A 23,278-nucleotide genomic window follows, 5' to 3' on the forward strand; every position below is an offset into this window, starting at 1 on the left:
TGACCTGGCCATTATTTATCCTGCAACCAACATCACCAAAATTACAAATGATCTAATCATTATCACATTGCTGTTTGTGGGAGCTTGCTCTGCACAAATTAGCTGCCAAGCTTCCGATATTACAACATTGACTACACTCCAAAAGTACTTTGCTTGCTGTAAGGCTCTTTGGGATGTCCTGAAAGTCATGAAAGGCACTATATAAATGTTTTTTTTTGCTTTCTTTTAGCTACTAATATTGAGGCTTTTACCCCCATTGTTAACATACAAAACTTGGTATTGATCAAGCAATTCAAGACAAAACACTGTCACAATAAATGTTCACTTGTTATAGAATACACACTTACTTGGCACTCTTTTCAGCTTCTTCATTAATTTCTTTTCTAGTGATTTCTATTTCGACCTCATGTTCTTTGCGCAAGGCACGGAGGTCTTTTTGCAGTTTGGCATGTTCTTTACGCACTTGTTGTTTCTCATTTTCTGCCTCTTCCAGTTTGCGTCCCAATTCGGTTTGCTGCTCCCGCATGTCATCTAGCAACTTTTGTAGTTCTGTGTCAGCTTTTGTCTTCTCTTCAGAACTTTCCTCAAAGATCTTAAGCAGAGAGACTTTCTCTTCTAACTGTTCCTGGAGAACCTTTATCTGTTTTTTGCAGCCTTCAGTCAGGGAACTGCTTTCCAATCTGATCTCTTTCTCAATTTCTTCCTTTTTTAAGGTGAAACCACTTTCTAGTTCCACTATTGTTCGTTTCTCAGTAATTTCTTTATCCTGCATTTTCTTTTGTAACTCTGCAATTGTTTTTTCCATTTTGTTTATCTGTTTGCCCTTTACTCTCAACTGTTCCATAGAATTTTCTAATTTACCAGTTTCCTCTTGTTGTTCTGCCAGTAATGAATACATATGCTTTTGTTGTTCAAGCTCGGATTGAAGCTGCTCTGTCTCTCTCTTCTGGATTTGCTTCTCCTCTTCAACTTTTTCTAGGTGCTTTTGAAGATCTGTATAAGACTTATTGTTTTCTTGTTCAGAATCATTTATTTTTACCTGTCCCTCTTTGTATTTTTGCACCATCTCATCCCTTGCTGACACTTCCAGCTGTAGAACCATAACTTGTTCTTCATAGCTTGCTCTCAACATCTTCAGAGAGTTCTCCTTCTCAAGTTCCATTTCTTCTCTCACTTTCTCAACCCACTTTTGTTTTTCCTCCTTTTCTGATCCTATTGTAGTTTCTAGAGTTCTCACTTTTTCTTCTAAGGCCCCAATGGTTGCTTCTTGCTCCTCTGATTTTTGTTTTAAATCTCTTATCTGTTCATCCATACATTTTTCTTTTTCTTCCAATTGGGTTGTTAGATGCTTCCTTATTTTTGCAATTTTCTGTTCTGCTTTTTTCTTGAGTTCAGCTATTTTCGTGCAGCTCTCAGTTTTCATTTTGGTTTCTATATCCTTCAATTCTTTCTCCTTGTTATTTACGAGGTCTAATTTAATTTTCTCCCATTCATTCTGTTTCTGTGAGAATTCAACCCGGAGTGATTCCATCTCTTTTTCAAATGTTTGTATTTTTTCTTCAGCACCCTTGAATTTGTTGTCCTGATCAGAAGCTCCAGCCTGAGCCTGTTCAAGCTGCAGCCCCATCTCCTGCAATTCAATTTCTTTTTGAAGCAATTGTTTTTTGAGTTCTTCTACAACTTTACATTCCTCAGACTTTGTAGTAATATCTTGGTCTAGTTCTGCTATCCGAAATTTAGTTGCTTCCAGCTGGGCATTCAGATCATTTACTATTTTCTCCTTCTCATTCTCCACATATTCAATTTCAATTCGAACACTTTGTAAATTGGTAGTCAGTTTTTCTACCTCTGCTGTCAACGTTGATAATTGGTCATCCTTATCTTTATTCTGTTGAACAGACATCACAAATTTTGACTCAAGCTCTTTCATTTTGTTGCTTTGCTGTGTGAATTTTGATTCTGCCTTTTTCTTCCATTCTGTTAACTTGTTTTTATGCTGGTCTGCCTGTTCAAGGGCTGAAACTTTCTCTTGAGAAACAGTTTCAATGCTCTCAGATAGCTGACTTATTTGGTCCAGCAGCTTTTGCTGTTCCACTTGGTATTGTGTGTTGAGCAATGATATAGCTTCTTCCTTATCTGTAAGACAAACACTGTGCTCAAGCTGCAACTTCAGGTCATTTATTTGTTTCTCCAAGCTCAACATAAGCAATTCTTTTTCCTTCAGCCGTTCTGCGATGGATTTGTGCACAGCTGCACTTTCGGCCAGCTCTTTTCTGTACTGCTCAATGCATGCCTCCTTCTCATCTAATACTTGATTGTGAAGTCTGCTTTCTCGCTGGAGTGTGTCCCGTTGTGCAGTAATGTTCTGCAGTTCAAATTGCAAAGTCTTAATGTTTAGTTCTACGTCTTGCAGATTTTGTGTTCGATGCTGTACCGAATTATTCAATAAGACATTTTGAGTTTCTACCTCTTGAAGTTGAGTTTCTAGTTCACTAACTCTATTGCTCCTTCCTAGAAGTGCCTTTTTTACCGTCTCAATTTGACCTTGGTAAACTTTAATACGCTCATTAAGGATGTTAATTTTATCGTTACACCTCTTATGGAATTCATTGGTTTGTAGCTCTATTTTTGCACCTGCTTCATTAAAACAATTGATTAATTGCTCTATTCGGCTCCTGAATTCAATTTCATTCTGCTCAAGTCGAACACAATTTTCTTGAAGCTGTTTTTCATGTTCCTCATTTTCTTTGCGGCGCAAGTTTTCCAATGCCTGTAGACTATCCTCAGTTTCTTTTAACAAACTGCTAAGCTCATGAATCTGGCCCTGGCTCTGCTCATCTGCTTTTTTCAGCTCACTTAGTCGGTTTTCTAACTCTGTTCTTTCTAGCAAAGTTTGACTCTTCGACTCTTCAAGGGCCTGCAATTTAGCTTTAAGAGCTGTTTCACTTTCCATCAAAGTACCAATCTGAACAGATGATTCTGTTAGGTCCCCTTGGAGTTGCTGCAGTTTACTTGCTCCTAGAGCAACCTCCTCTGTAAGTTCTGTTATTTTCCTGGATATCTCTTCCCTTTCATCATTGAAGGCCTCTATGTTCAGCTTTATCTCTTTCACTTCCTGTTCCTTTTCTTGAAGCTCCACCTGATGCTTTTCTTGAAGTTCTTCAATCTGCTGAACCAGTTTTTTCTCCCAGCTTTGCTCAAGTTCTGCAACCTCTTTCTTGTGAACCTCATTAAGACTTTCCAGTTGTTGTTTCTGACTGGATTCCAGCTGGGCGACTGTTTCATTAATTCCTGTGGAACTTGCAAGTGCCATTTCCACAATCTTTTCATTGAATATTTGCTCCTTTTGAACCAATTCCTTCTGCTTCTTTTCCAGCTCTGCTTTTAGTTTAATCTCCTGTTCAGAAAGTTTTATCTTGAATTTTTCCTGCAGTTCTTTCCCCCTTTGTTTAAGTTTATCCAGTTTTGCCTCAAGCACTTTTATTTTCTTTCCATATTCCTCATGAAGTGAAGCAACTTGCTCTCGCAAGTTCTGCTCTTTTGTTTGTTTTTGAGTGAAGTCTGTCTGTTGTTTTTGAAGATCTTGTGCCTCAGTAAGTGCCTTTTGCTTTTCTTCTGAACTGTTCTGCAACTGTGCAATGTCTGATCCGAGCTGAGCAATCTGGATTTCATATTGCTCTGTTAGGGAAGCTACTTTTTGTAGTAACTCACTGTTTTTTTCTTCCAGGTCACTCAATTCCTGTGCCTGAGATTTATAGTTATCTAAATTGGCAGTAAGCTCATTCAGTCTGGTCTGATCCGACAACTCTTTTTCTTCTAAATGTTTGCAAAGATTCACTTTTTCAGTCTCCAAGTTTCTCAGCAAGTTTTGTAACTCTGTTAATTGTATTTCATACTGTTGACGTTGGTCATCTAGTTTACAATTCATCTTTTCTCTCGCATCTTCCTGCTCTTTCTGATGGACTTGGCTCACAAATTCTAGTTTTGCAGAAACCTCTGCAGCTTCTTTTTGAATCTTTTCAAGCTCATTTATCAGATGCTGTTTTTCTACGTGCAGTTCTCCCACAATTTTTTCCTTTCCCTCAAGAAGTTGACGGAGGTTGTTTAGCTCATCTGTAAATATTTTCTCTACTCCACCAAAGGACTGTTCATTGTCTTTTCTAGCAATTTCAATTTTTTCTTCATAATGTATTTTCTTGTCTTCTAGTTTCTTCTCATAGTCTTCCTCAATTGTAGATAACTTATTTTCCAATTCTTGGCGTACTTTGAGTATTTCTGTCATCTCAGTTGACAGCGCCTCCAACTCAGTTTGTTTCACATCGAGTTTCTCCAGTGTTTTTAGATTCATTTCCTCAATGTGTTCATGGAATTGTGTTTCCTTCTCCTTCAATTGTGCTTCTAGTTCTTTAGATTTCTCTTCAAGCTCCTCCACTTTAGCCTTCTGCTGATGGCTAATTACCTGCATTTTTTCAGTCCATAATTCCTCTTCTTCCTGACGTATGTTTTCCAGTACCTCTTGGTGTTTCTTAATTAAGGCAGCTATTTCGACTTTGTACTTGGCCTTCTCTGTCTCTAGCTCTTCTGATTGAGTTTCACCCTCTTGTGACTTCTTTAAAAGCAAACTTTCCAATTCCAATACTCTCTGTAAAAAAAAAAAAATTGAATTTTGAAAACGATAACCACGTGTAGTATTTTGAATTTCATACATATATACACACACACACACACACTATATATATAAATAAAAACAACATATTTATAATATATATTGTGTGTGTGTTTGTGTGTGTGTGTGGGTGTGTGTGTTAATTAATTTATCCATCTGGTCCTTGTGCACGAAACACAAAAAGTTAGTATGCAGATACAGCAAGTAATCAGAAAGGCAAATGGAATGTTGGCCTTTATTGCAAGGGGGATGGAGTATAAGAACATAAGGAATAGAAACAGGAGTAGGCCATACGGCCCCTTCAGCCTGCTCCACCATTCAATAAGATCATGGCTGATCTGATCATGGACTCAGCTCCACTTCCCTGCCAGCTCCCCTTATCCCCTTATCGATTAAGAAACCATCTATTTCTGTCTTAAATTTATTCAATGTCCCAGCTTACACAGCTCTCTGAGACAGCGAATTCCACAGATTCACCACCCTCAGAGAAAAATGTTCTCCTCATCTCGGTTTTAAATGGGCAGCCCCTTATTCTAAGATCGTGCTCTCTAGTTCGAGTCTCCTCCATCAGTAGAAACATGATGCCGTCAGGAATGGCTGCCTCAACTTCTGAGGCTTCCTGCAGCCTTCTCACTGCCTCCCCGCCGCTGCCGTCGGTCGGGCCCTCACTGCCTTCTCCCCCCCCTGCCGTCGGGAATGGCTGCCTCCTCACTGCCTCCCTCCCGCTGCCGTCGGGAATGGCTGCCTCAACTTGTGAGGCTTCCTGCAGCCTTCTCCCTGCCTGAAGCACTTTCACACAGGTAGGAACATGGTTTATTTAATCTTTTCTTTGCTTATAAATTTTTATTCAGGTTGGAATTATTTGTATAATATTTGTATAAGTATAACTAAGGATTTATTGTAGAATGTAATGACGTCCCTTCCCCCCACCCCCCCCACCCCCCACCTCGTTCCGGACGCCTAATTTGTAACCTGCGCCTGATTTTTTAATGTGTAGACAAGGTTTTTTCAGGCCTACAAAAATCTTCACTTGCTCCATTCTAAGTTAGTTTGGAGTACGTTTTCACTGTGGAAACTTTCAAATCAGGCGTCAGTGGCTGGACACGCCCCCTTTTGAAAAAAAAATTCTGTTCCAAAGTGAAACTGTTCTACCTGACTAGAACTGCAGAAAACTTAAATGTGGAGAATTGCGATTTCTAAGATACTCCGTTCTCCACCAGTTGCTCCTAAAAATCAGGAGCAAATCATGTGGAAACTTGGGGCCACAGAAAATAGGTGCAGGATTAGGCCATTCGGCCCTTCGAGCCTGCACCACCATTCAATAAGATCATGGCTGATCATTCACCTCAGTACCCCTTTCCTGCTTTCTCTCCATGCCCCTTGATCCCTTTAGCTGCAAGGGCCATATCTAACTCCCTCTTGAATATATCCAATGAATTGGCATCAACAACTCTCTGCGGTAGGGAATTCCACAGGTTAACAACTCTCTGAGTGAAGAAGTTCCTCCTCATCTTAATCCTAAATGGCTTACCCCTTATCCTTAGACTGTGTCCCCTGGTTCTGGACTTCCCCAACAACAGGAACATTCTTCCTGCATATAACCTGTCCAGTCAGAATTTTATGTTTCTATTAGATCCCCTCTCATCCTTCTAAACTCCAGTGAATACAGGCCCAGTCGATCCAGTCTCTCCTCATATGTCAGTCCTGCCATCCCGGGAATCAGTCTGGTGAACCTTTGCTGCACTCCCTCAATAGCAAGAACGTCCTTCCTCAGATTAGGAGACCAAAACTGGACACAATATTCCAGGTGGGGCCTCACCAAGGCCCTGTACAACTGCAGTAAGACTTCCCTGCTCCTATACTCCAATCCCCTTGCTATGAAGGCCAACATACCATTTGCCTTCTTCACCGCCTGCTGTACCTGCATGCCAACTTTCAATGACTGATGAACCATAACACCCAGGTCTCGCTGCACCTCCCCTTTTCCTAATCTGCCGCTATTCAGATAATATTCTGCCTTCGTGTTTTTGCCCCCAAAGTGGATAACCTCACATTTATCCACATTATACTGCATCTGCCATGTATTTGTCCAGTCGCCTAACCTATCCAAATCACTCTGCAGCCTCTTAGCGTCCTCCTCACAGCTCACACCGCCACCCAGTTTAGTGTCATCTGCAAACTTGGAGATATTACACTCAATTCCATCATCTAAATCATTAATATATATTGTAAAGAGCTGGGGTCCAGCACTGAGTCCTGCGGCACTCCACTAGTCACTGCCTGCCATTCTGAAAAGGACCGGTTAATCCCGACTCTCCGCTTCCTGTCTGCCAACCTTTTCTCTATCCACGTCAGTACATTACCCCCAATACCATGTGCTTTGATTTTGCATTCCAATCTCTTGTGTGGGATCTTGTCAAAAGCCTTTTGAAAATCCAAATACACCACATCCCTGTCCAATCTACTAGTTACATCCTCAAAAGATTCCAGAAGAATTGTCAAGCATGATTTCCCCTTCATAAATCCATGCTGACTTGGATCAATCCTATCACTGCTTTCCTAATGTGCTGCTATTTCATCCTTAATGATTGATTCCAACATTTTCCCACTACTGATGTCAACTAACTGGTCTATAATTACCCGTTTTCTCTCTCCCGCCTTTTAAAAAAAATGGTGTTACATTAGCAACCCTCCAGTCCATAGGAACTGATCCAGAATCGATAGACTGTTGGAAAATTATCACCAATGCATTCACTGTTTCTAGGGCCACTTCCTTAAGTACTCTGGGATGTAGACTATCAGGCCCCGGGGATTTATCAGCCTTCAATCCCATCAATTTCCCTCACACAATTTCCCACCTAATAAGGATATCCTTCAGTTCCTCCTTCTCACTCGACCTTCGGACCCCTAGTACATCCGGAAGGTTATTTGTGTCTTCTTTTGTGAAGACAGAACCAAAGTACTTGTTCAATTGGTCTGCCATTTCTTTGTTCCCCGAATTTGTTATAAATTCACCCGAATCCGACTGCAAGGGACCTACGTTTGTCTTCACTAATCTTTTTCTCTTCACATATCTACAGAAGCTTTTGCAGTCATTTTTTATGTTTCCGGCAAGCTTCCTCTCGTACTCTATTTTTCCCCTCTTAACTAAACCCTTTGGCCTCCTCTGCTGTATTCTAAATTTCTCCCAGTCCTCAGGCTTGCTACTTTTTCTGGCTAATTTGTATGCCTCTTCCTTGGATTTAACACTATCCTTAATTTCCCTTGTTAGCCACAGTTGAGCCACCTTCCCCATTTTATTTTTACTCCAGACAGGGATGTACAATTGTTGAACTTCGTCCATGTGATCTTTAAAGGTTTACCATTGCCTATCCACCGTCAACCCTTTAAGTATCATTTGCCAGTCTAATCTAGCCAATTCGCGCCTCATACCAAAGTTATCTTTCCTTAAGTTCAGGAGCCTAGTTTCTGAATTAACTTTGTCACTCTCCATCTTAATAAAGAATTCTACCATATTATGGTCACTCTTCCCCAAGAGACCTCGCACAACAAGATTGCTAATTAGTCCCTTCTCATAGAAGTACATGGTTAGAATACAAGTAGAGCTGTGTTGAGATTTAACCACTAAAATGGATACTAAATTCCATTGGCAACACAGAACTGAAAACAAGAACTAGATTACAGCTTGAATTCTAACTCAACTGACATATAAACACACTTGCTCTTATTGGTCATGTTTTGCCATTTTTCTGCTGGGCTACTTAATCAAGGACTGTTCAGTTGGTGGGGTGAGGGGAAAGAGAGTTCAGAGAGAAGAAAAGGCAGCAAATCAGCTGCATTTTGCAGAGGTATATCTTATGTCACATAGTAATTGAATGGCAGTTGCCATGGAGGTGGTGAAGCTCTGCAGCCGCCCCCCACCCCACACACATCGAGATCATCCTCCATCTCTTCCAGAAGCTCGAAAAGTCTGTGAAATTGAACGAAAAAGAGAGAACGGAACAGATATAGAATGTGTTCCATATTGCTTCATAAACCCTTGGGTAAGTTTTTTATGCCTTCTGAATGCAAGTCAGGCATGACTTACAATTAAATAAGCTGTCATCCAGCTCAGAAAGAAACTTGGGACACTGCACTTTAATTATCTGGAGTAAAGTCAATATATTACTCAAATCTCCCTTCTAGGAAAGTTGACCATGCACCATTGCCTTGTTCACAGCTAATGGAGAATTATGTTCTAGCACTCGGCAGAACCTTGGCTATTCAGGTGAGATTCAGTTTTAGAGAATTATCTTTGAAGTTATCCATCTTCTTTCCACCAATATCACTTCCCAGCATGTCAAGCAGTCGTGGAGAGCCTCGTCAGACAAATTGGAGACGTCTTTTCATTTTGAAAGTATGTAATGTTGTAGACAATACAAGTCCTGACCATGCACATCTGTCACTGGAAAGGACCCAAGCAGCATGTAAAAGTCTTAAAACCAAGCACAACTGTCAACCAAAGCAGATGGTAATACAATTGGAAAAGGCGGAGAATGACACAGCAACATCAATCAACACAAGTTATCAACTGAAGCATTTGATTCTAATATTATGCAGTCCTTTGCAAAACCATAAATTGTTACTGATGACTGTGCAGAATGGTGAAAGTGTGCAGAATGGGAAAATGAGCAAACATAAAAAGCTTCAGAATAACCCTGGCTGAAAGACAATCAACGAAGGATGTAAATTAATCACTGCAGCCAATATATACAGCACTGAAAAGGTTGCTTCTTGATATGTTGGACTATTGCATTATCAGCAGCAGTTTGTAAAAGAAAGATAGGAGATACACCATCCTTCTAGGGACTGGGAAGAGCACACTTTGCAGGGTACAAGAACAAGCAGGCATAGATTAAAACTCATCAAAATAAAGTTTAAAAGAACTTCTTCATGCAAAGGATGACAAACACTTGGAATGGTCTTCTGTGAAGGATGGTGCAGATGTATACATCAGATTCATTCAAATGATGTCATAGGTACTTCATTCAGAATAGGTGAGCCAAATGGTAATAACTTGTATTTAATTAGTGTCTTTAATGTAGAAAATGACCCAACGTGCTTCACAGGAATGGAATCAAACAAAAATTGACACTGAGAAAGGAGGAGATATTAGGGCGGGTGACTAAAAGCTTAGTCAAAGAGGTAGATATTAAAGGGGGATTCGAGGAGTAGATGTGTTAAGGTTCGGGGAGGGAATTTTAGAGCTTAGGACATGGACAGGTGAAGGCATAGTTGCCAATGGTGAGGAAATTGTCAGTCGGACAAGCAGTCTGACAACACACAAATAGTGGAAGGGGTCAAGAGGTGATGGTGGGGTGGAGCTGTGTGTCATCAATGCATATGTGGAACTTGACATCATGTCTTCAGACAATGTTGCCAAGAGGCAGCATGTAAAATCATAGAATGGTTACAGCACAGAAGGGGACCGTTCGGCCCGTCGAGCCTGTGCCAGCTTTCTGCAAGAGTATTTCAGCTGGTCCCACTCCTCCGTCCTTTCCCATAGCCCTTCAAATTTTTGTTGCAGTTAAAAGTAGGAGGGGGCAAAGAGTAGATCTGTTTCGACACTCGTCGGACAGGCTTTGGAGGAGGATGTTGTGGTCGACCGTGTGAAAGGCTGAAGATAGGTCAAGAAGGATTAATAACCCACAGTTGCATTCACAGAGCACATCATTTGTGACTTTGATTAAGGCCATTTCAGTTCTGTGGCAAGGAATTTCGGGAAAGATGGGCACCAATCTGGGAGGCAACATCATGTTTAAGGACTTTGGAGAGGAAAGAAAATTGAAGATGGGGGCGGTAGTTTGCAACAATAGAGGGTGAAATGTGGGTTTTTGCAAAGTGGGTGAGGACGGCAGATCTGAAAGGTAGAACATCCCCATCTGCATCTATCTTAGTGAAACAATTTAACTATGTACATAGTGAAATCATAGAAGCACAGAATGGCTACAGCACAGGAGGCTATTCAGCCCATCAAGCCCGTGCTAGCTCTCTGCAAGAGCACTTTAGCTAGTCCCACTCCCCATCACTTTCTTTGTAGCCCTGCAATTTTTTTTCCCCTTCAGTTACTTATCCAATTTCCTTTTGAAAGCCACGATTCAATTGGCCTCCACCACCCTTTCAGGCAGTGCATTCCAGATCCTAACCACTCGCTGCATAAGAAAGCTTCTCCTCAGTCGCCTTTGGTTCTTCTGCCAATCACCTGAAACCTATGTCCTCTGCTTCTCGACCCCTCCTCTAATGGGAGCAGTTTCTCTCTATCTACTCTGTCTAGACCCCTCATGATTTTGAACACCTCTATCAAATCTCCTCTCAACCTTCTTCCCAGCTTCTCAGGGTTTTTACAGGGGTGGTGCCAGAGGACTGGAGAATTGCAAATGTTACACCCTTGTTAAAAAAGGGTGCAAGGATAAACTCATCAGCTACAGACCAGTCAGTTTAACCTCAGTAGTGGGGAAGCTTTTAGAAATGATAATGCGAAACAAAATTAGCAGTCACTTGCACAAGTGTGGATTAATTAAGGAAAGCCAGCATGGATTTGTTAAAGGCAAATCGTGCTTAACTAACTTGATCGAGTTTTTTGATGAGGTAACAGAGACGGTTGGTGAGGGCAATGCGGTTGATGTGGTGTACATGGACTTCCTAAAGGCATTCGAGAAAGTGCCACATAATAGGCTTGCCAGCAAAATTGAAGCCCATGGAATAAAAAGGACAGTGGCAGATATTGGCAAAGTGACAGGAAACAGAGAGTAGTGGTGAACGGTTGTTTATCGGACTGGACGATGGTACATAGTGGTAATCCCCAGGGGTTGGTACTAGGACCATTGCTTTTCTTGATAAGCATTAATGACTTAAACTTGGGTGTATAAGGCACATAACTCGGGAGCCTATCAACAAGAGCAGACAATGACGACGAGATCCAACACTGCCTCCAGTGCGCCAGTGCAGCCTTCGGCCGCCTGAGGAAAAGAGTGTTTGAAGACCAGGCCCTCAAAACTGCCACCAGGCTCATGGTCTACAGGGCTGTAGTAATACCCGCCCTCCTGTATGGCTCAGAGACATGGACCATATGTACAGTAGACACCTCAAGTCGCTGGAGAAATACCACCAACGATGTCTCCACAAGATCCTACAAATCCCCTGGGAGGACAGACGCACCAACGTTCGTGTCCTCGACCAGGCCAACAGCCCCAGCATTGAAGCACTGACCACACTCGATCAGCTCCGCTGGGCAGGCCACATCGTTCGCATGCCGGACATGAGACTCCCAAACAAGCGCTCTACTCGGAACTCCTTCACGGCAAATGAGCCAAAGGTGGACAGAGGAAACATTACAGGGACACCCTCAAAGCCTCCCTGAAAAAGTGCAACATCCCCACTGACACCTGGGAATCCCTGGCCAAAGGCCGCCCTAAGTGGAGGAAGTGCATCCGGGAGGGCGCTGAGCACCTTGAGTCTCATCGCCAAGAACATGCAGAAATCAAGCACAGGCAGCGGAAAGAGCATGCAGCAAACCTGTCCTGCCCACCCTTTCCTTCAACCACTATCTGTCCCACCTGTGACAGGGACTGTGGTTCTCGTATTGGACTGTTCAGCCACCTAAGGACTCATTTTAAGAGTGGAAGCAAGTCTTCCTCGATTCCGAGGGACTGCCTATGATGATGACAGGGCACAATTTCAAAATTTGCAGGTTTTCACAAAACTTGGAAGTATAGTGAACAGTGAGGAGGATAGGTGTATCATTTGCAGTTCTCCAGTCCTCTGGTACCACCCCTGTAACTGAGGAGGACTGGAAGATTATGGCAAGAATGTTAACAGGTAGTAAGGAGTATATTTATAGGGAGTTAAGAAGTTATTATAATAAAAACTATGAACAACTTTGTAATTATTGCTGAGTTAGTGGGCATTTATTCAAAGATTACCCTTTATGAAAATAACCTAAACCACTTGAACTGTTTAACAAGGGTAATTCAAAATTAACATTTTCAGATGTATGTTACCACAAGGATTCCAAGAACTACAAAAAATGAAATTGTGCAAGGATAATGATTGATTCACGAGGTTTCAATTTGCTACAGCTTGAATTATTTAACTTTAAAACTTATAATAATATTTATTTGGATTTATTTGAAAATTAAGCACCGAGCCATAAGCTAGTATTAAGGATTACTATAACTAATGTACTGGCGTAAGACAGGTATTTCTATATATGCAAAGATAAGGGAAATAATTTGCACAGTTTTGCTGCTTATTCCTAACTGCTTACCATACAGATATATCTAAAAATGATGGATGAAAATCGAAGATACCTATTTAACCAAAACTCAATTAGACAATTGTCAGCTCAACGCAGTTGATTCACGGTTCTATTCAATTCCTTAAACTAAGTTACAGTTATATTTCTTCAAAACAAATTGAAATAGAATGAACAGGGTCAAATCAGCAGTACAGACAAACAACTGAATTTTAAAAAAAAATGTATTTCAGGGGAATGTCAACAGGATTTCAGAAAACTTTAATAATTTCCCTTTCTGACTAAACTACTTCTAAAAATCTAGCCAGGAATTTGGAGGCCTCATGTAAAGGCATCGGCGTCTTAACTTATTTCTCAATAAATGTGAGTAAAAATAATGAAAACATCAAACTTGAGGGTAGAGGGTAGATAACACCGAGCTGATTTAGGGACATGGATAATACAGACAACGAGCTATTCTCGGGGCTGATGTCTCCATTCCCCAAATGCATTCTTTTCTTAATCGAAGCTACAATAAGAATGCAATCTTGCACGCAACTCAAATATAGACCATACAGCCTTGGAGTACCCCATTCTAAATTTTACAACTCTATAATGTCTCACCCTCTTGACAGCCATCAAATCCCTTTCTCGAATTTTACCAGTCAACTATGACACATTTCACGTTGAAAATAAATAGGACGAAGACTTTATTTTTTTGAAAAGCACAAACAACCTACAATTTGGGGATTGAGTGCCCTAGCACTGATGACTGACGATACTGGAAGGATGCATTTCTGGAAGTTATACGATATAGCTTCCACAGACACCATGTGACACAGTTAAACAAAACAGATCGCCTTCCTCACAGATACATGGGCCCCGATATTTACAGTGAGGCAAGGAGGGTGCAGGGAAGCTGAAAATGACTGAAGAACCCGGCAAAGCAGGACTTCATGATTATTTTTGTCTTCCGTTTCCCACTAGGCACCGGTAAAATTGAGAAGCCGGCAGCTACCGCCTTCCTTTCACTGCTGGCTTTCCTGATCTCTGGGAAACCTGCGCAGCATCTGTAAAATTTAAATCGGGCTCCCAATTACACTATGGTAGCCAGATTTAAATATGTTAATGAAGTGTGCGTCTGACCACAGCGATATATCCAAATGCCACAAAACACGGCACTCAAAAACGCCAATGGGCACATACATGGTGGGTTTGTGCCTCCCCTCCCCCCCAAACACTATCCTACCTGTCATGGGAGGGTTAATATGAAATATTATGTAACTAAGATGGTCAGTGGAACTGGAGGAAGCAGCACATAAATGACAGAATGAGCTAGACAAAATATCCAAGTTGGCAGAACAATGGCAGATAGCTTTTCACAGAAATGAATATAAAATTCTACATATTGGAAGGAAAAATGGGCAACCTACATACTCCATGAAATGGGTGCGAATAACCTGCACCCGATGCAGGCAGCACACTAACTTGGCGTTGTATGCTAATTTGCATGATTGTTGCAGGTAGCCAGCGCTGACTGCGCTATTGAGTGACTGCAAGATTGTGCGGGGCTAGCACCACTTAAAGCTAGCCTGCATTATAGCCAGTCTAAAAGGGAGGTGGATTGTGGCTGGAGCTGGAGGCTATGGAAGACATTTTGACCTGGAATAAGACATACTACAGGGGAGAGAGCGTGCGCCAAGATTATCCATTGCTGCAATGGTGGAGAGGAGAGATGTGCTCTATCTACAGGGGGCCAGGAGGCCTACCAGACTAGTTTTGCGAAGGCAGTGGGAGCAGATAGCTGCGGATGTCAATGCCAGGAGTCAATCCCTGAGAACCTGGATGCAGTTCCGCAAAAAGTTCAATTACCTCAAACGAGTGCTCAAGTTCAGTGAATTCATCTTCAAATACTATATTCCACCAACTGTACCCCTAGCCTTAGCCACTGCTCAATGCACCACAACCCCATCACTCACCTACCAACAATTTTTATCAATCAGGACTCATACCTAACATTCAATACTTCACCTCAACTTCAGTTAGCACTGTTGCAAGCCTCAAACCTACATCTCACAGCTATTCAATCATGACTGCCAACATCACCCAAGCAGTTTGCACGGCACTCAGTGACACACATGTCTCTCTCTTGCAGGACAATGTGCGCACAACCGGAGGCAGCAGGGGATACCTGTAGGAGGGCAGGAATGCCAGCATGTCCTAACCCCCAAGGAGGAGACAGTGCTGGACATTTTTAGAACGGTCACTGCTAAGCCCGTGGCCAGCAGCAGAGCTGAATCAATTGAAGATAACTTCATCCTCATACCTAATCGCCGTACTCACATCCCACATCCCCCTCATGCCACAATCTCTTCTGATTTACAAGCGACAGATGTTGTAGTAACCCTATCTTTGTGATTTCTCTTTTCAGATACCCAAGAAATGCAACCTGGCCAGGTAGTGGTGGAAGAGCAACAGATGGAAGAAGAAGAAACAACAAAGTCACTCGATTTCACACAGAGCCACCAGCTCAGACCCTACATGTAATTTAAAGGATAGCCGAGAGGTGGGATCTGCATGTTGTGAGACACTGGATATCTGTGACCTGCAGCCAGGTCAGCAGCAAGGATAGCGTAGGTGTCAGCTCGTCAGAGGGTGAGGTCGCACACGAGTTCTGCCGCAGAGGACTCAGATGAGCACTTTGATGGGGTGGGGTTACAGAAGGAGGCTGATGGGCATGCACAATGAAATACTTGGTGCATTGGCAGGCCTGCCAGAAAGCCTGCATGTAACGTCAAGGTGCATGGAGGAGTCCAGCACCAACTTGCCAGTGATTTGTGCAGAGCTTGGAGCCCATCCTTTCCAGTGTGGAAGTGGTGTTCAACTCCATTCGCACACGTCAGGACCCAACCATGATGCAGCATCAGATGGCCAAAGTCTCAACTTCCATTGCAGCACAAGCAAAAGCCACTCGACGTCAGATTTCTGTCACATAAGGTCAGACTGCTGCCATCATGGCTGCAGATACCAGTGTTCAAAGGGGCTTGCAAGATGTCACAACAGTCCAGCAATCTGTCCTCCATCAAAATACTTGGGATTGCTGAGGCACCAACCTGGAGGAGTGGCAGTGATCTGTGGTGCACGAGCCTGCTGTCCTCTCTCAAGATGACAGCATTCATCCTCTTGCCACTGCCACTGCCTTTGCTGATGCCCGGCAGCCAGCCTGCGGCCGCCCACACCTAAATGGTGCAGTCTGCAGCCTTCTAGGCTCAGAGCTGCGAGGTCATCGTCCAAGGCCATCTGCCATTTCCCCCACCACGGCATAACTAAGACCGCCTATTTCCACCACCGCCTCAGTTCATCTGCTCCTGAAACCATTTGTTACCCCGAGACTTGATTATTCCAATGCACTCCTGGCTGGCTTCCCACATTCTACTCTACGTAAACTTGAGGTCATCCAAAACTCTACTGCCCATGTCCTAACTCGCACCGTCCAATTCACCCATCATCCCTGTGCTCGCTGACCTACATTGGCTCCTGGTTAACGAATACCTCGATTTAAAAATGAATACCTCGATTTAAAAATTCTTATTTTCAAATTCAGAGGGAGAGAGAGAGAGAGAGAGAAAGAGAGAGAGAGAGAGAGAGGGGGAAGGGGGGGGGGGGGAGAAGAGACAGGGGAGAGAGGGAGGCTGGGAGAGAGAGAGAGAGAGAGAGAAAGAGGGGGTGAGGCTTAGAGAGGGTGAGGGGGAGGGGAGGGAATTTGTGTTGGCTTTTATTTTTGCATTGTGGTCAAGCAGACGTTGTGATTGTCAGTAAGAGAGGGATGGTAAGGTGTTGGTGAATAAGGAATTGGGTTTGCGTTTACTGGTATCGAATTCGGATGAGTCATTCACGTACAGCTCGGCCAGAAAGAGGCTGACTCAGTTTCCTCCTCCCTTCCTGCTCGCTGTATAGCTGGTGACAAATGCTGTGCCTTCATGATGGCAAGGTTGAGCAGCATGCAGCAGACCACCATAAATCTGGACACCCGCTGTACCGAGTACTGCAGTATTGGTCTGTATGATTTGCTATGTATGGTCGCACACCAGCTCGATATTGAGAAAGTGGAATCCCTTTCAGTTGCAGTACATCTCATAGTTGATATGCGCCGCCCGCAAAGTGACGTGCATGTAATCAATGGCACTCTACGCTATAGGGAGGCCTGCAATCCTTGTGAAGTCGCATGCTCGCTCCACCTGCTGTTTTCTGGCAAGAGAGAATAAAATGCATCAGCCATGGCTCAGTTGGTAGCACTCTCACCAGAGTCAGAAGATTGAGAGTTCAAGTCTTACTCCAAACACTTGAGCACAAAAATCTAGGCTGATACTCCAGTCATCATCATCATAGGCAGTCCCTCGAAATCGAGGAAGACTTGTTTTCAACTCTAAAAAATGAGTTCTTAGGTAACTGAACAGTCCAATATGGGAATTACAGTCTCTGTCACGGGTGGGACAGTCGTTGAAGGAAAGGGTGGGTGGGGAGTCTGGTTTGCCGCGCGCTCCTTCCTCTGCCTGCGCTTGTTTTCTGCATGCTCTCAGCGACGAGACTCGTGGTGCTCAGCGCTCTCCCGGATGTTCTTTCTCCATTTAGGGCAGACTTTGGCCAGGGCCTCCCAGGTGCCGGTGGGGATGTTGCATTTTATCAAGGAGGCTTTGAAGGTGTCCTTGAAACGTTTCCTCTGCCACCTCGGGCTCGCTTGCCGTGTCGGAGTTCCGAGTAGAGCGTTTGCTTTGGGAGTCTTAGGTCAGGCATCGAAGCACTGACTACATTCAACCAGCTCCGTTGGGCGGGCCACATTGTTCGCATGCCTGATACTCCGGTGCAGTACTGAGGGAGTGCTGCGCTGTCGGAGGTGCCGTCCTTCGGATGAGACGTTAACCCGAGGCCCTCTCAGGTGGATGTAAAAGATCCCATCGCACTATTTTGAAGAGCAGGGAAGTTACCCCGGTGTCCTAGTAATATTTATCCTTCAATCAACATCACTAAAAGCAGATTAACACATTCCTGTTTGTATGAGCTTGCTGTGTGCAAATTAGCAGCTGCGTTTCCTACATTACAACAGTACCTATACTTCAAAGGTACTTCATTGGCTGTAAAGCTCTTTGGGATGTTCTATGGTCGTGAAAGGTGCTATATAAATGCAAGTCTTTCTTTCTTTCTCTTGGAATAGAGAGCCTCAGTGACCACCCTTACACAACAGTGGACAGCAAACTGCGAGATGTTGCAAATATCTGCAGCCTGGAAGGAGCCTGACACACAAATGTTCATTGCCACAGTCACCGTCACAGCCACTGGCCTCCTGCTGAGATCCTTTCTCCTCTCTCTTCCAGCAGCTTCTCTGTCGCCTCTGCTCATTCTCCCTGTCATGTTGTCGTCCAAGGGGATTGCCTACTACTGCACCCATATCTGGCAGCAAGTGATGTGTACAGAAGCCTTGAAGTCAAGACAAAGTCCTTCAGCATGTACCACATCACTCCCTGTAGATTTTAGCAACTTTAAAGAACTGTAGAAAATACCAGATACTTTACAATCACAGCAAAAGCCGATAGAAAATCAGCAACTAACCTGAAAGTAGTTGATGATCCCTTTAAATAGTGCTGGTGGCAGTCCCTCCTGCTGGTGATGCTGGGTGTGTTTAAGAGAGGCTATTAGCTGGAGCGTTGAGCTCCAAAGTGGCAGGGCGTGATTGATGTTATGACTTGCAGTCTCTGCATACACTCACTACGCACGCGCCACGCCCTCACCAAAATGGCTTTCAGCACGACTCGCACCAGAAGTGTGCAGGCGTGTGTTTGCCGCAGACTCCATTTTGAATCCGAAATGGCGAAACAGTGGGCGCTTAGGAGCGGAAATTTTACGGGCATGGGGTTTTATTAGACGTAGCGTTCAAAATGTCCAACCAGTGGACAACAGTAATCAGCAATCAGCAAAGCTAATCGGATGTTGAACTGCAGAACTGAAACAGCAGAATATAAATTGAAGGATGTCATGATCAAATTTTACATGCTCTGGTCAAACTATATCCAGCACTGGTCACTGAGAAACAAAGGAGAAACACTGAGAAATAATACATTCAAGTATTAGGGGTGATCCCAGTCTTAAAGGTATGTTATGAAGAAGAACTGGAGAAATTTGGGCTCTTCAACCTTGAAATGAGATGTCCGAGAGATGATCTTATAGGTACCCAAGATTATAAACTGTGCAGAAAAGGTCAATTCCGAAAAGCTCTTATTGCAATGAATAATAAAATCTTTCCCATGTGAAACTGATTTGGAAATGTAATCAATGATTGTGCTGCAGTCAGTTTTTAAGAAGTAGTTAAAACCAGACACTGACACTTGGCTTACCGTTGTGAAGGTTTCCAATTTTGCTTGCAATTCCTGGATTTGCTTAGCTGCCTGTGCCTGAATAGCCTTTCTTTGCAATTCCTGTTCTTCCAATGCCAACATGGTTTGCTGTTCCTTCTCCTGCTGCTGTTCCCGGTGCTCAGTATGACATTTATCCTGTCAAAAATAATTTATACCATATAAGCAAGTCATCTCACACTCGACATATCTCTCTCTCTCATTTTGAAAGTTGTGACTGAATTAAGTACGCAGTTTTAAAAATAAATCATTGTAAATTAAAAGAACACATACAAAGCCCAGGATCCATCAGACATTATGCATGAGAGTTCCCTGACCTGAGCAAATGATATGTTCCTTTCTATCCGTAACCTGGGTCCTCGAGAGTGAGAGGGGCGGGGGTTAAATCATTTCTGTTTTGTTGAAGCTGAGCCAGAAACGTAGAAACTCTGGCCCCAAATTTCCACATGATTTGCTCCTGATTTTTTAGGAGCAACTGGTGTAGAACGGAGTATCTTAGAAATGGGAATTCTCGTCATTTAGTTTGCTCCAGTTCTAGTCAGTTAGAACAGTTTCACTTTGGAACAGAATTTTTTTTTCCAAAAGGGGCCGTGTCCGGCCACTTACGCCTGTTTTCAAAGTTTCGTCAGTGAAAACTTACTCCAAACTAACTTAGAATGGAGTAAGTGAAGATTTTTGTACGCTCGAAAAAACCTTGTCTACACTTTAGAAAATCAGGCGTAGGTTACAAATCAGGCGTAGGGAATGGTGGGGGGGGGTGGTTTAAAGGTAAGTTTACAAACATTAAACACTTCAGTTTTACAAATAAAGAGCCATCATCAATAATAAATGATAAATACATCAATAAATCAACCAATAAATCAATCAAAAAAAATTAATAAGAAATAATTTTTTTTCAAAAAGAAAAATCAATAAATAAAACATTTTCTACTTACCGACTGCAGCACCGGGAGCCCTCCAACAGCATGCTGGGATGCCCCCCCCCCCCCCCCCCCAGTGTGTCTCTGTCAGTGTCTCTATCTCTCTGTCTGTGTGTGTCTCTCATTCTCTGTCTGTCAGTGTCTGTGTTTCTGACAGCGATGGGAGGGGGAGGAGGGGGGTAGAGGAAGAGAGGGGGGGAGCAGAGGGAGGGAAGGGGGAGGGGATGGGGGAGAAGGGGGAGGGGGGGGAGAGAAGGGGATAAAGGGGAGATGGGGGGGGGGAAAGGAGATGGGGGGGGGAAAGGAGATGGGGGGGGGAAAGGAGATGGGGGGGGAAAGGAGATGGGGGGGAAAGGAGATGGGGGGGAAAGGAGATGGGGGGGGAAAGGAGATGGGGGGGGAAAGGAGATGGGGGGGGAAAGGAGATGGGGGGGGAAAGGAGATGGGGGGGGAAAGGAGATGGGGGGGGAAAGGAGATGGGGGGGGAAGGAGATGGGGGGGGAAAGGAGATGGGGGGGGAAAAGGAGATGGGGGGGGAAAGGAGATGGGGGGGGAAAGGAGATGGGGGGGGAAAGGAGATGGGGGGAAAGGAGATGGGGGGAAAGGAGATGGGGGGGGAAAGGAGATGGGGGGGGAAAGGAGATGGGGGGGGGAAGGAGATGGGGGGGAAGGAGATGGGGGGGGAAGGAGATGGGGGGGGAAGGAGATGGGGGGGGAAGGAGATGGGGGGGGAAAGGAGATGGGGGGGGGAAAGGAGATGGGGGGGGAAAGGAGATGGGGGGGGAAAGGAGATGGGGGGGGAAAGGAGATGGGGGGGGAAAGGAGATGGGGGGGGAAGGAGATGGGGGGGGAAGGAGATGGGGGGGGAAGGAGATGGGGGGGGAAAGGAGATGGGGGGGGAAGGAGATGGGGGGGGAAGGAGATGGGGGGGAAGGAGATGGGGGGGGAAGGAGATGGGGGGGGAAAGGAGATGGGGGGGGAAGGAGATGGGGGGGGAAGGAGATGGGGGGGGGAAGGAGATGGGGGGGGGAAAGGAGATGGGGGGGGGAAAGGAGATGGGGGGGGGAAAGGAGATGGGGGGGGGAAATGAGATGGGGGGGGGAAAGGAGATGGGGGGGGAAAGGAGATGGGGGGGGAAAGGAGATGGGGGGGGAAAGGAGATGGGGGGGGAAGGAGATGGGGGAGAAAGGAGATGGGGGGGGAAAGGAGATGGGGGGGGGAAGGAGATGGGGGGGAAAGGAGATGGGGGGGAAAGGAGATGGGGGGGAAGGAGATGGGGGGGAAGGAGATGGGGGGGAAAGGAGATGAGGGGGGAAAGGAGATGGGGGGGGAAAGGAGATGGGGGGGGAAAGGAGATGAGGGGGGAAGGAGATGAGGGGGGAAGGAGATGGGGGGGAAAGGAGATGGGGGGGAATGGAGATGGGGGAGGGGGGGAAGAAGATTGGGGAGGGGGGGGGGGGGGAGGTGAACGGGCCGGGCCAGAGACTTCGGGCAGGGCACGTCCCCAGCACCAGATTTACAGGTAGGTGGCGTTGGTTCGGGTCGGGGGGAGGGAGGGAGGGAGGGAGAGAGAGGGAGGTCAGGTCGGATCCAGTCCGGGGGCGGGGGCAGGGGGGAAGCGGGAGTCGGGTCGGGAGGAAGCAGGAGCTGGCCGTGGGAGGAGCCTTATTCACGCAGCCCCAGTGAGGCCATTCGGCCAGGGTTAGGGGCTGCGTGCTTCGAGCCCCTCCCACACATTTTCGGGCGCCTGGAGCTACTGCACTTGCGCGCCCACTGTAGCGCGCATGTGCAGAGGTCCCGGCACTGTTTTCAGCGCAGGGACCTGGCTCCGCCCCCTACAGCTCCTGCTGCGCTGCGCCAAGGGCCAGAGGACCTGCAGGGAGGTGGAGAATACGGAGGGTTTTTTTAGGCGCACTTTGTGGCGCGAAAAACGGGCGTCCAGGTCGGGACTGCGCCGTTCTAGGCGCGGCTCCAAACTTGGGCCCATAGAATATAGAAAATAGGTGGAGTAGGCCATTCGGCCCTTCGAGCCTGCACCACCATTCAATAAGATCATGGCTGATCATTCATCTCATTACCCCTTTCCTGCTTTCTCTCCATACCCCTTGATCCCTTTAGCCGTAAGGGTCATACCTAACTCCCTCTTTGAATATATCCAATGAATTGGCATCAACAACTCTCTGCGGTAGAGAATTCCACAGGTTAACAACTCTGAGTGAAGTCGTTTCTCCTCATCTCAGTCCTAAATGGTTTACCCCTTTATCCTTAGACTGTGTCCCCTGGTTCTGGATTTCCCCAACATCAGGAACATTCTTCCTGCATCTAACCTGTCCAGTCCCGTCAGAATTTTGTATGTTTCTATGAGATCCCCTCTCATCCTTCTAAACTCCAGTGAATACAGGCCCAGTCGATCCAGTCTCTCCTCATATGTCAGTCCTGCCATCCCGGGAATCAGTCTGGTGAACCTTCGCGGCACTCCTGCAATAGCAAGGATGGCCAGCCCTCTCGTTGGTTCCTCGACATATTAGTCTAGAAAACCATCCCGAATACACTCCAGGAAATCCTCCCCCACCGTATTGCTACCAGTTTGGTTAGCCCAATCTATATGTAGATTAAGGTCAAACATGATAACTGCTGTACCTTTATTGCATACATCCCTAATTTGGTATTATGTATGTAAACTTGTATATACCTTGTACAGCCACCAGAGGGCTCATCTCCTGGAGTCCCAAGGGATCCCACAATCCCTTGGGAGCACAGGTACTTAAGGAGGCCTCACAGGCTGGAGAGGCACTCTGGAGACTTGCAATAAAAGACTACGGTCACATTTTACTTTGAGCTCACAGTATCCAGTCAGACTCTTTATTCATATATAACAGTTGGGGCAAGCTTTTTCAAATAGTTTCTGCTGGTTGATATGTGCCTAGGGCTCCATGACATTGATATCGGAATGTGCTGAAAAGGGTGCGAGAAGAGCTTTAGGTGATGGGGAAATGGAGATATTTAGAATAAC

At 44.9% G+C, this 23,278-nt stretch overlaps 1 protein-coding gene across 11 annotated transcripts in view; it reads right to left on the bottom strand.

Moving 5' to 3' along the window:
• Nucleotides 1-23,278, bottom strand: part of golga4 (golgin A4) — a 550,135-nt gene that overhangs the window by 94,048 nt on the left and 432,809 nt on the right. For all 11 annotated transcript variants that reach the window (XM_070889514.1, XM_070889499.1, XM_070889470.1 and 8 more), the window contains 2 exons: nt 19,328-19,483; nt 348-4,642 (listed from right to left, as the gene is read on the bottom strand). In XM_070889514.1, coding sequence (XP_070745615.1) covers nt 348-4,642; nt 19,328-19,483 — 4,451 coding nt within the window. The remainder of the gene's footprint in view (nt 1-347; nt 4,643-19,327; nt 19,484-23,278) is intronic.

Source organism: Pristiophorus japonicus, chromosome 1 (assembly GCF_044704955.1).
Source record: "Pristiophorus japonicus isolate sPriJap1 chromosome 1, sPriJap1.hap1, whole genome shotgun sequence".
NCBI classification, from domain to species: Eukaryota; Metazoa; Chordata; class Chondrichthyes; family Pristiophoridae; genus Pristiophorus; species Pristiophorus japonicus.